Source organism: Pygoscelis adeliae, unplaced genomic scaffold (genome assembly GCF_000699105.1).
Source record: "Pygoscelis adeliae isolate BGI_AS28 unplaced genomic scaffold, ASM69910v1 Scaffold308, whole genome shotgun sequence".
NCBI classification, from domain to species: domain Eukaryota; kingdom Metazoa; phylum Chordata; class Aves; order Sphenisciformes; family Spheniscidae; genus Pygoscelis; species Pygoscelis adeliae.
Genome location: NW_008825306.1, coordinates 2237205 through 2252876, shown reverse-complemented (window position 1 = coordinate 2252876; position 15672 = coordinate 2237205). Strand labels below are relative to the sequence as shown.

The 15672-nt window shown below is 42.0% G+C and overlaps 1 protein-coding gene across 1 annotated transcript in view; it reads left to right on the top strand.

Annotated features, from left to right (window-relative positions):
- Positions 1 to 3753: 3753 nt before the first annotated feature.
- Positions 3754 to 15672, top strand: part of TMEM206 (transmembrane protein 206) — an 18931-nt gene continuing 7012 nt past the window's right edge. Inside the window, exons 1-4 of the mRNA XM_009330182.1 lie at positions 3754 to 3855; positions 5474 to 5683; positions 7942 to 8096; positions 9600 to 9742. Of these exons, the coding sequence (XP_009328457.1) occupies positions 3816 to 3855; positions 5474 to 5683; positions 7942 to 8096; positions 9600 to 9742 (548 nt within the window). The 5' untranslated portion in view covers positions 3754 to 3815. The remainder of the gene's footprint in view (positions 3856 to 5473; positions 5684 to 7941; positions 8097 to 9599; positions 9743 to 15672) is intronic.

Below are 15672 nucleotides of genomic sequence, written 5' to 3'. Positions count from 1 at the left end.
CCCTTCTAGCCCGCCTGGATCGGCTGAAGCGCGGCCGAGCCGGGTGGGTGCCGCCGTGAGGCTGTGTGCCGTCACCTGCCTGGTGCTGCCCCTAGCCCTCCTTCTTGCTGCCTGCTAACTGGGATGTCAGGTTGCATCTGCACTCGCCAGGAAGAAACGGGTGTTTTCGGTGTGCTTAGTTTCACGTTTCACCTTTAAAAATGGTTAAAATCATCGGCAGCAGTACTTCTGATTGCATGAGCTAGGTACAGCTGGCCGGTGAGCTCTGTTACTGGGGCTTTCGTAAAAAGGAGGCGGTCTGTCAGCGTGAGAAGCGACTCTGGTACCAGAGCTCTCATACATGAAACTGAAGGCCGCACTATCATCCTGCCAAGAGCCCGAGGCAGCGCCTAGTTTGCATATCAATGTACAGGCTCCAGCAACCGGAATTCCTTGCTCGTTCCTATCTCTCCTACTAGAGATACAAGCTATTTGTGCCAAGTTCAGCAGCGGTGGAGACTTGCAGCAAGTTACTTCTGTTTGCATCTTGCAGGCAAAAGGAATGCAGATGTTTGGCTTTCTCTGCATGTGGTGGGTAGTTTGGGGCTCTGTTTTGATACGTTCTAATTTAGTTTAGTACTGCCTGTTTAGTCGCAGCTTCTGGTTTTCCTGCCAGTCTAGAAGGCATTGGAAGGTGATGAATCGGTGGACCAGCAAAAGGCCTGCATGGACAAGTTCTCATTTTATTTAAGAGGGTTTTATCCAGGAGGAAGGTTTTATCCTGTGATTATCAGGATGAAGTCAACTTGTGTAAGAGTTTGTATTTAGGGGAGGTACTTGAGAGAGTTAATGAAGTCACACTGATGCCTGAAGTATGGACTGGACTATGCATGTTACATTTCTGCCTTGTGTGTCAGCCACTGCTGACACTGCTCTGGGTGTTGGGACTGTCCCAAACTCTGTGGCACAAGTCTAGATGGTGTGCAAGTGCCGTGGCTGCGTTTCCATCCCTTCTCTGGCACCTGGGGCAGTCTGTGATGCTCCTGCCCCTAGCAGGGATGCTGAAATGTCTGGAATTGCCTTTTCTGAGCTTCTGTTTGTCCAGTGCCTTTCTGTGTGCACGACTGAAAAGGAACTGCTAGGTCATGAGCAGGCTCCTGCCGTTGTTTCTCACTCAGCTGCACATGCAGAGCCCAGAGGAATGCTGAACAAAGGTCTGTTTCATGCCCTTCCTTGCTCTCTTCTTTTTTCCTATCCTCTCTCTGCATCCTATCGTGAGCTTAACTGCCCTGCAAGTTTATGTTCCTTCTGCATTAGCACCACGCTTCACCTCTTTATCAAAAATAAGATGCAGGAAGAGCTGGCCTGTGAGGGTGAACACCATTGGCATATGCCAGGTTCACTGTTGCCAGTTGCCTTGATTTGGGGATTCTGTCAAGTGTGTAGAATCAGCTGTCATGCAGTAATGCTGTGCTGGCTTCCCAGTTGTTAGAAGATTTGCTTAATACATCTGTGAATTGTTGGGTTTGTAGGTCTGTGCTGCCGTGCCATGTAGAGTCACTGTTGTGGATGCTGTACGCTCAGAATGCGGTGGCTGAGCCATGAACAGCGCTTAGGCTCTTGGTGGCCTCAGAGGGTTTATGCAGCTTTGCCTCTTGTCAAGTCAGGTGTTTGGGATTCGCAGTAAAATTAGTTGTTTTTTAGAGGGTCTTACACATCAGCTCAACCTACTCACTGCACCTGAGGCAATGTTAGCACTCCTGCTATTGCCTAGCTGTCCTTCACTGGTTTTATGTGTGAAAAGCTTATGCAGCTGTGTCTGCCTTGTGAGCAGAGATAATAAAAACGTAGTCACATATTGTTTGGTTTTTTTGTTTTGTTTCTAAGGAATGCTGAAATGTTACATTTTCTGAGTTTTTTTTCTCTCCTACATGTTGAAGAGTTGCTGTAGGTCCTCTTGAGAGGATAAGAAATGTTGCATATTGTGTCCTTGTTTAAACTTGTGTTGGGATCTTCTTGCTATCAGGAATAGAATTCGCTTACCCTCTACATAACCTCAGCTGTTGAGGTGCCTGTATCTGGGGAACTGTGGCTGAACCAGAGAGGTGTGGGAGTCAGCTGAGAAACTGCAGCGACTTTGTAACTTACGTTAAACTTTTTGGATTAGCTCTGGTATAAGGAATTTGCATGAGTATAATTTGAACTGGCTTTTTAGCTGATTCAGCTTAACCAGTGCAAAAAGCTCAGTGAATACTCTTCCTGTGTCAGAATAGCTTATTTTGGGTCAGGTAAATAAATAGGACTTGTGTGGTTCTACAAAAAGGAGCAGAGTCTTAATTTTCCCTTATTTTACGAAGATAATTGAAAAAAGTATCTTTGGTTGGACCCTGGTAAGTCTCCTGCAAGTGAGCTGAGTCTAGCCTATTAGTTACCTGTTCACTCCATGCCTCACACCATGGGAAATCATGCTTTATTTATGTGCAAGGAATTTAAAAACAACTGTGTAACTTGCTTTGCATGGTGGAAATGAATACAGAAATACAGCAGGAGGTGATGGAGACTTTACGTCAGACTTTGAAGATGTAAAATGAGTGGACTCTTTCCTAATAAGTGCAAATGATGATCTGTTAATGGTATGATGATGATCATTTCAATACTGAATTAAAGTTGGGTGAAAGAAAAGTACTTCCTTATGGATACATGCATGTTACTGTTGAGTAAGTTGGGGATGTAAAGTTCAATAGCATTCAGTATGGCTGCTGCACTAACTGTGCACCATTTTCCTTGAAATAGGAACAAAGCTAATCTCCCGTACCTAATTAGGTGGGTGATGCTGAGTGTTTAGTTTGGACAGTTACTGTGCAACACATGATATGCTGTAAACTTATGCCCCGGGTTGCCTTGCTGTAATTTGTATGTTGTTCCCTGCCATGAAAGAAATTTGGAAAACATACAGGAGACACTTTTTATTTTTATATATACATGTAAAAATAAAAGCCTAATGCTTCATGATCTCTTGTGATGCCTACCTGATATGACAAGCTTCTGACTTTATCGGGAGTGTCTTGGCAGTTTGGGCCCAGAGCTCTGAATAGCAAAACAAGAAAACATCTGGTCTCTCTTGCTGTTTTAGAAACACCGGAAGACTAATTACTTGCATAACCACTAATATATAATAATATGTACAGTGAGCTCAAATGAGTACCAGAAATGTAGGGATGTTTGACTGTTGTCTTGTAATGACCCACCTACCTATGTGGCTGAGACTGCGTTTGAGTTCCTTGCCCTAATACCTGTCAAAATGCAGCTCGCTCTTTATGCACCTCTTTATTAAGAAGTGCTAATGCTCTGTTTGCTGGTATGTGCTGTGGTTTGTTTATGCCTAAAAACACGTTCTTGAGTGACAGATCAAAGTTCCTGCTTATTTCAGAGGGCATTGCCCTAATTGGGGGTTTAAACTGAGCTGAAGCTGCCAGGGAAACAATTACTTTGATCTTGAAAGAAAAGGTGATACTGTTGAAGCAGCAGGGTAGAAGTAGGTTAAATTTAATGTGCTGTCTTTCTCTTTTTGCAGCGTGCAAGTCACTTAATTTTTAGCTGTAGGTCTATGTAAATGTGACTCTTGTGAACAAGTGGAACAGATGTTGGGTGCTCTTGGACTGGGGGCATGTTTTTGTGTGTTTGGTTAGTTGGAGCCTCTTTTATTTGTACCATAGAAATTCCAGCAATTGCAAGTTGAGAGCATGTTTGGAAATTGAACCACTGTTTTAACTACACAGCTGAGTGAAGATGTGGAGCGAGTATCTGAAAACCCAACAGATGAGAGAGAAGGAGAGATGGAAGTTCATGAAGATGCCAGCTCTGTTATTTTACCAGGTGAGAACTATTGACCCAGAAATTACCAATTCTAAGTGCCTGATAAGCTGCTTCTGTGTGGGGGTTGGTTGGGGTTTTCTTAATTGCACTTTTGAAAGCAAACAAAACACTAAATCACTTATTTTGGGGAATAAGTGCTGATGGAAAGCCAAGGAGTTTTTCCAAGGATTGAGATGAGAACATTTCTTTGTCATGAACTGCGTTCAATCAAAGAAGATTCAGCATATCTGGTTCTGAGATAGCTTAGTATGTCATCTTCCTTTACGTTGTATCTTACCTGAGTTTGTGTCCGTGATGGCAGTGGATTGCAAGCAAAGTCTGTGCCAGACGTACATGAGCAAGGTGCAATATTGAGCAGATGTGCTTTTAAACAGATTTTAGTTAGACTGTTCGGACCTCCTTTTGGAGGGTGCGGGGCAGTGTTAAATTGGCTTATTGCAGCTCAGATGTAGGGATGAAGGTAAGCCAACCTGAAATGAGTATCCCCTAAATGCTTTGCAGCTGTTCAAGACATACTTGTTTCAATAGTGCAGTTTTATGCATATTAATGTCTTAATTTCCTTGGCTGCCATATCCTGGCAATGAAATTGGGAACACGTGTGTGACCATAGACTTTTGTAAGAGGTTTTGTGTTCGACAGGATTTATTAAAAGGCACTAGTGTTTGCTGTGGTAAGGAACAAACACCAAACTGTGCTATTATAGTTGAAGGGCAGAGTGTAGCATGGCCTGAAAGGGCTGGACTCATTAGATTATACCACACAGAAAAGTCAGCGTTAAATATGCCTACTTATCTCCTTTCGTATGTTGGGTTTTAATGCTCCTTTTGCGTGTTCAGCTACACATAGCTCACGATCAAAACAGGACGTGTAGCTCAAGAGTACATGAAGGTTTTCCTTACAAGTATTGCCAAAAGAAATGGCGAATGCTAGGAGTATGGGGAAGTCAGTGTCTGTGTACAAGTGAGGCAAGTGTGAAGATCTTCAGAGAATAAGCTTTGAAGGCAAGGAGACTGAGAGAGAATTGGGTCGGTCTTTTTCTAGCTGTAATTGGAAGAATCCTTTTGTGAAACTTCATGTAGTATGCACAAGGAGTTACAAACTAGAGTCCAAAAATGAGAGGGTAACAAATATCTAGTACTTCTACCATGGTGGAGATGCAATGCAGATAGCTGCGGAAGAGCATCAGAATATTAAATCTCTCTGCTGATGCATATGCTAAGTGTGTAAGAATCACTTCAGACTGGGAGGTGAGAAAGGAGTTGTTTTTTCCGGGAGGAAGGATTGACCATCAACAGACTTTTTTTTTCTTGTGAACTTTGAACTTTGTTTCCGAGTCGTCCTTGAAAATAAAGCTTGCTTCCTGCCTGCCGCGTCCTGAAGCAGAGTTCCAAATTCAACATGTGAAAAAGAGGCAAAATCCTTGGATGATTATGCCTCATGCTCGAGAAGGAAGCATCTGTCTGATCATCAAAACCAGCAATGGTTGTGGGTTTTTTAAATCAAGCTGAGTTTCAGGCTTACTTTCCTCTCCAGTGATTGTTCTTTGAATGAACACTAGATAAATTCAGCCCAAATATCTGTATTTTAAGTCCTAATCCATATTCTGTTTGGTTCCAGATAGTGAACTGGGTACCACTGCCCCTTCTTTGCGTTTCAGCAAGACCTGCCTAAAGAATGTTTTTTCAGTAATTCTCCTGTTTATTTATCTGCTGCTCATGGCTGTAGCTGTGTTCCTTGTCTACCAAACCATCAGTGACTTCAGGGAGAAGCTCAAGCACCCAGTGATGTCTGTCTCTTATAAGGAGGTGTCCTTGTACGATGCACCTGGTAAGACTGGTAACAAACAAAATGGGTTAAGTTGTTGTTCACATTTATCTTGGATTGTTTTACACTTTTGGTGTTGATTCTCCAGGGCCCGGAGTGCATTTAATGCTTTGACCCAGGTCTTTCACTTCTTCTTTTCTAATCTATGTTGTTTTAACTTAAAATTTCTTTACTGAAAGAGTGGTTAAACATTGGAACAGGCTGCCCAGGGAAGCGGTTGAGTCACCATCCCTGGAGGTATTTAAAAGACGTGTAGATGAGGCGCTTAGGGACATGGTTTAGTGGGCATGGTGGTGTTGGGTTGACGGTTGGACTCGATGGTCTTAGAGGTCTCTTCCAACCTTAATGATTCTATGATTCTATGACCTTTGCATGGAAATGTTAATATTGTAGGACAAATTTTGAGGACATTTTGGGGGTTTTCGTGCCAATAACAAGAATGACAGTAGCTGCGGAGCATCATGCAACATTTGGTAGATAAGAAGTGTTTGCAGACTCTGGAATGTGTCCTCTTAAAGAAGACAATTCCTTATGTAAATATTCCCAAAACTGTATCATTCAAACAGGGTAGCACATAGGATGTGTATCAGGACCTCAGTGCTGCACTGGACAGTGAGATGCTGTTGACAGTGAAGAAGGTGAATTTCTCAAACCAACCATAAAATAACCACAATGCCACTTTTTGCTTCTGTTCGGCATTGTTTACAACTTGGTATTACATCAGTGGGCAATGAAAATGTGATGTGACTGCAGGGAACAATGTTGGCATAAAAATGCAGCGTGGCATCAGAAAACTGTGTTGCAGTTTGCAGAAGGGATTACGCCACAGAAGCATTTTTTGAATAGTGAGTTCTATCTTTATTATTTTTTTAAATTATCCAGTAACCATTCATAAATAGAGCTGCGGTAGCAAATGCAACTCAAACAGTCATAAGTCAGTTTCCGATTTAAAAATAACACTTTTGTTTGAAGTGTTACCACATTTTACAAATAACCACTCCAGTAATTGTGGCTGAAAGGTGCATGTTTCAAGTTGTTGCCATATTCCTGTAGTGTTTTTTCTGTATGGTCAGTTAGGCTCAGCTCTGTAAGTAGGTCCTTGTGTTTGGACCGTATGGATCTGACTGTAAGAGCAGGCTTTCCCCCCTTTTTTTTTTTGTGTGTGAGCTTTTCATACAGCAACAGGAAGAAAATGTCATTTAAAGAAGCGGAGCAACATACATATAAGTCCAGAAGTATTGGCAGGGATCCCTGCCAGATCAGAGAACCTAAATTAATGTAGCCCTTTACTTCATTGCTCTATTAAAGTGATGAGATGGCAAGTTGCAAGCATGGAGCACTGAAGAAAGAGATAAAGCATTTCTAGACTGATATATGTTAACTGCTTTGACGTCTCGCATTTTGGCATCTCGTCATCTCAGTCATGCGAGTTAATCATATCTAATAACTCCAATCATACTTTTTTGGTAGTTGGTCTAGATTATCTTCAAGCAAGCTTGTTTCCAATACTAAATGTGGCATAACAGGCTTTTGGGCCTTTTATTTTGCTAGCCTTCTACAGCTGAGGTGACTGAGGGTTTTTTTAATGCATGCTGTTGGTCTGAAACCATAGATTTATAGTATATATGAATTTCCATAGGTAGCCTGCCTACCTAGTGATATAAATAATAAGGGACGGTAACAGTTAGTACTTGTTTGATGGCTTTGATTTTTATTGTTACATTGTATTCAGTGAACAGAAGATGCTAGATGTGCTGACGAGCATCTTTTCACTTTTATTAGATCAGCCAGTGATCTTTGATCTGTCATGTATAGTACATACATTATTTCCAATTAAAATTTGACATGTTAAATGACAGTATCTGAAAACACGTACATGCTGAAGTGCTACATGTCCCACTTGACATCAGTGGTCTCCTAACTTACTTTACACATTAATTTCATTTGGGGCCAGAGGGACTGATGTGTTAGCTGCTGGCTTGTGGGAAGACTAGGGGAACTTAGTAGCTTCTGTGAACCTTGAATCATTGTAACAAAAAATGAACCCTGATTTTTTTTTCAGCGCATTGCGGGGGTTCTGTCCTGATGCAGCTGGCACTGTTGTCCTGCTCCAGAAAAATGCTGAAGCATGTGGTTTAATTTGATTGTTTTGCTGGATCTTGAGGATGGCTCAAGTATCCTGTGGGATTAAATCCCAGAATGAAAATCTGTGTACTTGGGAAAGAAATCAGCTCTCTTCAATGCTTTTTCTGCCAAAACAGGTATTGCCTTTTACCCAGGCAAGGCTCGGCTGCTTAGCTGCAAGCATCATTACTATGATCACATTCCGCCTCTGATAAATCCAGGTCAGCCAGGAAACATTGAATGCACCACTCGGAGAATCAACTACACGGATCCTTTTACTAATCAAACTACGGTAATAATAATATAATAGAACAAAGCTTATTCAGTGGGGGTTTTCTGCTCGTAATGGTATTTGAAAGTAAAAATATTTACTTAGTGCTGCAAAAAAACCTTGCTTCTAATTTTTTTCCAAGCCATCTGTCCTTTTGTTTTCAGAAATGTAAAAGACCTCATTCAGCGTGTATGTGTGTTATGGATGATCAGCTGTCATGTAGGTGTGTACAGCATGAAAACCTGAATGGGACAAAATAAGTCATTTTTCACAATGAAACTCTCGCTTCATTCCTCTCCTAAATGAACTGGCAAGCATACTCCTTGATATAGTAAATCTAGGTTTGATTGAAAGCGGTAGTAGTTATTCCATTAAAGCAGGATAGCTTATCTCTTTTTGTATGTTTGCTGGGAATTACATACTATTTTTGTCACACTTGGAAAAATCTTAACTGGGCACCAAGGATTTCATTACACTGAAATGCTGTGAGCCAATAAGATGGGTAGATTGAGTGATAGTCTGTCTTAAATTGCCCTTAAAAATGCAGGGAATCTAGCTTCTGTATAAATAAATGTTCAAAAAATGAAGCATTAAATATGGCCATTTGTATCCAAAGTGATTGCTGAGATTGTTTTTAAAGAAACTAAATGTGAACAAACAAACAATCTAGGTACCTGGTTGGTCAACTTTTTTCCTCTTTGTGTTTTGCCTTTTGCCTAGTCACCATTTCTTTCTTGGGAAGCAGCTCCTTAGTAAATTTGAAAGTAATATTCTAAGTGCAAGTCTAATTTAATTTCTGCCGCTAATATGCTCTTTTGCATGTTTTAACAAACTAAAAACCTGTGTTTTTATGCTGCGTGGTACATTCATTTAGAAGCTTGCTGATCCAATAGGCTCTAGTCCTGCAGCGGAATGAAGAGGCACTGACACAGAGACCTCTGAACCATGTAGAGCCCTGTTCAAATTGGCTGAGTCCTTTTGCAAGCAGCAGCTTGCTGTTCAATATAATGCCTGCACTACTTTAAGTTGTATTCTGCCTGCTAGCATTTTTTTATTCTTTTTCCTTTCAGCATCTTACTTGAGGTGCTGGGGGCTGTGAAACTGTTCCTCTTTCTCAAGGAGAAGCCTGATGTTCTCCACATCAGACTCTATGTTAACTTGTTTCATGTCAAGAGCTGAAAGTTCCTAGACTTTAATGCTCAAAACAGTTTTGATTGTCCTTCTGCAGAATGCAGGCTGCAGGGCCTTGACTGGTAATTCCACATGAACCCAAAGGACTATGATAGAACTAAAGCAGATTTCTTAGAAAAACACTAAATCTTGATGTAAAGACTTCATTTTTAAACTAAAAGGAGGGACTCGATTGGCATTCTTCTTAGATATTTTAATAGACATATACTTAGTAGTGGCCAAGAAAATCTTGGTGTGTATTAGATTTCTGTAGAGTATTGGTGACATGGCAAATTCACGAACAGGAAATGAGGATTCCTTTGCTACTTTCACCATCTCTCTGTTTGCTTACAGAAGTATGCTTTGGTTGTTCAAGGCCCTCGTGATGTGAAGAAAAAGGAACTGGTGTTTTTGCAGTTTCATTTAAATGGAACAGACCAAGATTTTAGTGCCATTGACTACCTTCTGTTTTCTTCTTTCCAAGAGTTCATCAACAGGTATGTAAAGGGATGAGCCTGTAACTGCATTGAACTTGCTACAACAATACTAGTGAAAGCAGGGCTTTTTTAGTAAAAATCAGACAGGCTTTTACATTCTCATTATTTTTTTTTTTTTTTTTTAATGTTTGGGCTACGTTGATGCTCTTTCGTGTCTTAGGTTACTAACCTTACTTTTTAGAAAATGAATTGAGGACTTTTTCAGTGACAAAAACCACCCTTCAGCTATGCTTCAGCCATTTGTTGCTGTACTTTCTAAAAGTTCGAAGTTTGTGCTCGCTTACCGCTGTCTGCTGCTGTGGGTGATCAGGAAGTGTGCTGTCCTGGGCAGTGTGCGCAGGAAGTGCACTGAGAACACTAATGTTTCTGTACCTTTCTTTTTCTTTTTTTAAAGCAATTACTGTAAAGACCAGATCCCTAGATGGATTTGTTGTGATTTTATTGAAAGATTAACTATATTTCTTTGTATTACTAGCTTTATGTAAGATTCTACAGAATGATGTAATTTCATAGGTGGGGTTTTCAAAATTGCTTCATATTGGTTTGACATTGGTGCCATTGGAGTGACTGATCAACCTTGTTCTAATTTTAACAGGAGTGGAATTAATCCTGCCTTGAACTTTCTGGAAAGCCCCACCCTTTTTCCCGCCTTGTGAGAAGAGATTCCATACTTAACTGTTTAATTTTTGCTTTAATTTAAAGTCAAGTTCTGTTCTTCTCTCTGTGATCCGGATTAAAAGCTAGACAAGAGAGATTAGTGAGAGTGAGACCTAATAGAAAGCCTTAATTTGGTAGTAGTCAGATGCTCAGTGAAAAAGGGACGGGGCATAAAGGCCATATGCAGAACAAAATTAGGTGAGGGAGGGGAAGGGAAATAACAGATTTTATCATAACAAAGCATTTTTGGAGGCTTGGACATGATCATACTGGTGCTTTTCAGATGGAGCAAAGACTGGAAGTATTCAGTCACAGTATCTCTGGGTGGCTAAAGACCAATTATCTGAATTTGCTTTTTGCAAAGCATTTCTACTTTAGTGACGGAGAGATCTTAAGTCATTAAGTACTTTCTGTAGCTGTACTAAAACACCTCATAAAATGCTAATGTTCCAGGTATTTTAGGCATTGATATTTTAGGGTGAGAAAATACCAGTTAAGAGTAGTGATGTAGAAGGTGCTACTTCTGTGTTGTTTTTTCTCATTTTTTGTGGCTTGTGCTGCAGTTAGCGGTAGGTACAGTGGGACCGATTCTAGTAAGGTGCACAGCCGCTTCTATACGGCAAGACACGAGCACTGTCTGAGACCACCCCTTGTGAAGCACAGAGCAGAAGGCATGGTTGTGTTGCATCTAGTTCCTGGCTCTTTGCAGAATGAGCCAACTTACCAAGACACAACTTGATCTATGCATACTCAAGTCTCGGAAGCCACATTTCTGTGCTCGTTGTATCAATTTGCAGAAAAGCCATTTTAAAGAGCTGTTTCTTCCCAAGTTAAAACATGTATGTTGTACTTAAGTTGGAAGTATTTCTTCAAGCAAGCTGCAAGTCTGCATGCTGCTGTCCCAAACGCTTGTGCCACACGTTGTGCAAAGGCAGGTTAGATGTGCAAAACAGCAATAAGCAGTATTGCAAAGGTCCTAGATTCACGGCGTGTTTGCACCAGCGTAGGTGAATCAGTAAGAATCATCTGTAAGCTGCCTGGGAGAAACCTGGATCGCAACCTCCTGCCTCCAGGTTTGCCAGGTCAAACCGGTTAGATGGCAGAATCGATCCCCGAAGAGATGGGGAACTGTTGCTTTGTTCCTAGAGAAGCTGCCTTGTCTCGGTGTTGGAAGGCACCAGAACTAAAGCTGGGAGAGTGAAGGCTGAGCCTGGGTTATGTTTGGAGCAAAGTGAAAAGGTAGGAAATGCTGGTGTCTGTTTGGGGATGCATCCTTTGTGCTCATTTGCAGCAGGTCGTAGGAATGCGAGTTAACACTGGTTTTGAACTAACCCAGATAATGGTAAAATTGGCAAGAGTATGTAGGCCATTAAACTTAGTAGTAAATGATCTGCATGTCGAGGTGAAATACAGTAAGAGAACCAGTTGTGTGCAAGAGGCCAGTAGTGTCTCTTTTATAGCATCCTCCAGAGCTTGGTACAAATTGTATGGCTTGTCTTGCTCAGTATTGTGTATTGCTGTCCTGGAGTCCTGGGGCATGAACTGGACAGGCTCAGGGCAGGTTGAAAGTCTACATTTTCTCCTGACTATGAAGTGTATGTGAAACTGCATGCATACGTGGAATGTACTCGTTCTGTCCAACTTCCAGCAGAAGAGAAAATAACAAATGATTTCTGGTTCATCAGCGGATGCTAAATTTAGTTGATGGGATGTCTGGACTAAGATATCTGTAGAAACCATTGTGTGTCCTTCCATACGGCCTCTAAAAACTTCAGTTACTGGCCGCTGTTAACTACTTTTCCTGACAAAGTGTCTCATTCACTGGTCATGAGAGCATATTACTAGCACTGTGTCCAGCAATTCATGTAAAGTGTTATCAAAGATGCTGAGATACATGCTAAAACTCATGAGATATCACAATTACCTTTACAGTTTTTTGCCACGGCTGCAAACAGCTTAGGTTGGGCTGGACAGGCACACTGCTGTAGAATATATGTGTAGGGTATTCCATCATCTTAAATCACAATCCAAAACTCTTTGAAACTGGTGAGAAGAGTCCTGCTGTATCTACACCGTGCTTTCTGTGTATTTTGTATTCTGTGTAAATAGACGGTATTATGCACAGCTCACTTTTGCTTTAAATAGGAATAATTGTATCAGTGAAGGCTGCGGCAAGCATCGGCCATAAGCAATAATAAAAATGGCATCTAGAGACTTGTGCCTTTAAGGGTTTTTTGAGGCGTAGCAAGTGGTGACGACTCAAGTAAGGTCCATTTGTTTCTGTCAAGGCTTTTATTCTCTGCAGCTCTTCTGTTAAAATTGGATCAACAGACTATATGAAACTGGCACTGCTTGCTAGTTTTGTTTTGGCCTTCACAGATGTCCTGGTTTCGGCTGGGATAGAGTTGATTTTCCTCCTAGTAGCTGGTACAGTGCTGTGGTTCAGATTTAGTATGAGAATAACGTTGATAACACACCAATGTTTTAGTTGTTGCTAAGTGGTGCTTACACTAGCCAAGGACCTTTCATCTTCTCGTGCTCTACTGACTGAGAAAGCTGGAGGTGCACAAGAAGCTGGGAGGGGGCACAGCCAGGACAGCTGACCCAAACTGGCCAGAGGGACATTCCATACCGTGTGACATCATGCTCAGTACATAAACTGGGGGGAGTTGGCCGGGGCCCAGCGACTGCTGCTCAGGGACTGGCTGGGCATCAGTCAGCGGGTGGTGAGCAACTGCATTGTGCATCACTTATTTTGTATATTCTTTTATCATTATTATTATTTTCCCTTCCTTTTCTGTCCTATTAAACTGTCTTTACCTCAACCCACGAATTTTACTTTTTTCCCCGATTCTCTCCCCCATCCCATTGGGAGGGGGGGAGTGAGCGAACGGCTGTGGGGGGTTTAGCTGCCTGCCGGGTTAAACCACAACAACAGAACACTGCTGAACTGTGTGCTATTGTTGGCCTGTGAGTTGGAGGGGTACTGCCACTGGCTTTTCTCTTCTTTCTTTTTTTTTTAAGACAGTGGCAGCTGCTGTCTGTACCGTATTAATTGGAGGGAAGGAAATAATGAAACCCTTGCAAATTACCAAAAAAGTGTAGCTATAAATACAAGTTCCTTTCCCGAACTGTCATTAGTATAATACACGGGTTTAAGAAGAAGATCCTCTGAACATATTACTGACAAACTATTGTTAGCGTAGCATGTAAAATAACTTACGGTCATGTGAGATGACGAATACCAGTCTGAACAGGTCAGAGATTATTTAAAGGTCTAAACAGAGCTCCATGTTCATGTCTCTGGTCTGGATTGCTGTGTGCAGAGAAATAAATTATAACGTAGAAGGGTCAAGACTTTTGGTACCACACCATCTGACGCTTTATTAGATCCCATGGCTGTCTGAGAGTTTCCCAGTCTAGGGGAAAGCAAAAGCAATAAATACAAATTGGGTTTGACCCATCTGTGGTTTTGGCTCTTGCTGTTGCGTTGGAATCTGCTGGTGGGATGTCCTAAGCTGTCTCTGGCTCTTGTGGGTTGGTCCATAGAGATCGGTGTTAGAAGGATCCACTGCAGAGCTAGAGCCCAGTCCAGAATTAGGTTAGCGACTCCCACAGTTGCGACAAATACAACCTCTAGTCGTCTGATGTTGATCAGTCTGTGCTAGGGCGATGGGCTCCCTGTTAGTCGTTTGAACTGTCAGTGGTTACCAGAGGGCACTGGCTGAGGGGAGACCGGGGCTTTGTAGTTCACCTGAGTGAGACAGTGGCCTCTTGCACTTCTCTTTCTCTGCTGTGATGTAGGAATTTTTGCATGGTCTTGAGGTACCATTAATATCTTGGGAGAGCCTGGCGCAGAGTATTCCAGGAATCTTGCCATACATCTAAAGGACAGGGTAATAGGTAGAAGAATTTACTGAACAGAAAAAAGAAAAGAAAAGAATGTGCAGCCTTTGTGGGTTGTCTGTCTTTGGGGTGAAGAGGGAATGAAAAGAAATCATCTGCCTGGAGAATTGTTCTTCAGATTAAAATCCCTTGCCTGTCTTGTGTTCACTTAGTTGAGTGTGGGTTTTAAGCTGCATTATTTGCCTTCTGCTATCATTTGTGCAAAGCTGGTGCCTCTCTACTCTGCTCCCTGCCCTCCCCCGCCTTTTTTTTCCCCTGACTCTGTGGCAGTGGTCTGGATTATGGCCACATGCAAGGAGATGCCTTCTCAGATCATTTCTCCACAGATTCTCCTAAGATATTATTAATCTTTCTTTTTCAAGCCTGCAATTACTGTCGAAGGCAAAGTATACTACTACTGTCTGCTTACCATGTAAATTGTGGCTGTAACGTTCAGCTGTGTCATAACTTCCTGCCTCAATTTTCCATGTTGGTTTGCAAAGCTTTTCTAGGATGCTGTATTTAGTCATGCATTAGGCATATGACTGGCTGGCAGAGTGCTAACTATGTGTATGTTCCTCTGAGAGGCAAAGCACCGTGCTCTTCTGTATTGTCCCATCAGCTGCTGCTGTACCCACTTACCGAAGGGGGAAGAAATCATTGTCAGATTAGGTCTCCCTGTGTCATTGGCTTGCATGGTGAGGAGCAGTCAGGCAGTGGGCTTTGTTCTGATACTTTGCTCATGTCTTCCTTGTGAGACTGAGAGGTGCACTGCCATCCTGTTGGGATCACTAAACAAGCAGCTAATGTCACAAATCCATAAAGATATTCCTAACCTGCTAAAACACTCTTGGAATATCATCTGTCTTGATGGGTAGCAAAGTGTATTTGTTTTTCCATCCAGAAACGCTTCTCCTTTCTGTTTGTATGCACAATGGAGTTCTGTGATTGAGCCCGTCACCTGAAGCCCTGACTTGAGAGCAATGGCTTTGCGAGGTTTTTGCCTTCCTTTGAATGTGTGCATATTCATCTATTAAGCCTGAGCAGGCAGTGTAGTACAGAGTAGCCATCAGTATGATTGATACTCTTTTTATCAGTCCGTGCTTTTGCTGCCTTGTAGACAAGACACCTTGGTTTGCAGGAAGGAGCCCCAGTTCTGAAAACTGAGGAAAAAGACAGGAAAAGTGCAAATCCACCCAGTGCTAGTACAGGACAAATCTTCCTGATGGGTCTGTTCTTTGGGACGAGAGCTTGCTTCCTCCCTCAGCTCTGCTTTTCTTCCTCGCTTCTTTGCATCTGTCTTTGAAAGGCTAAAATACCTTAATCTCCCAATACACCTAGCCATATACACCTAGCCATGCACACCCTCTGCCATATGAGCAAAGTAT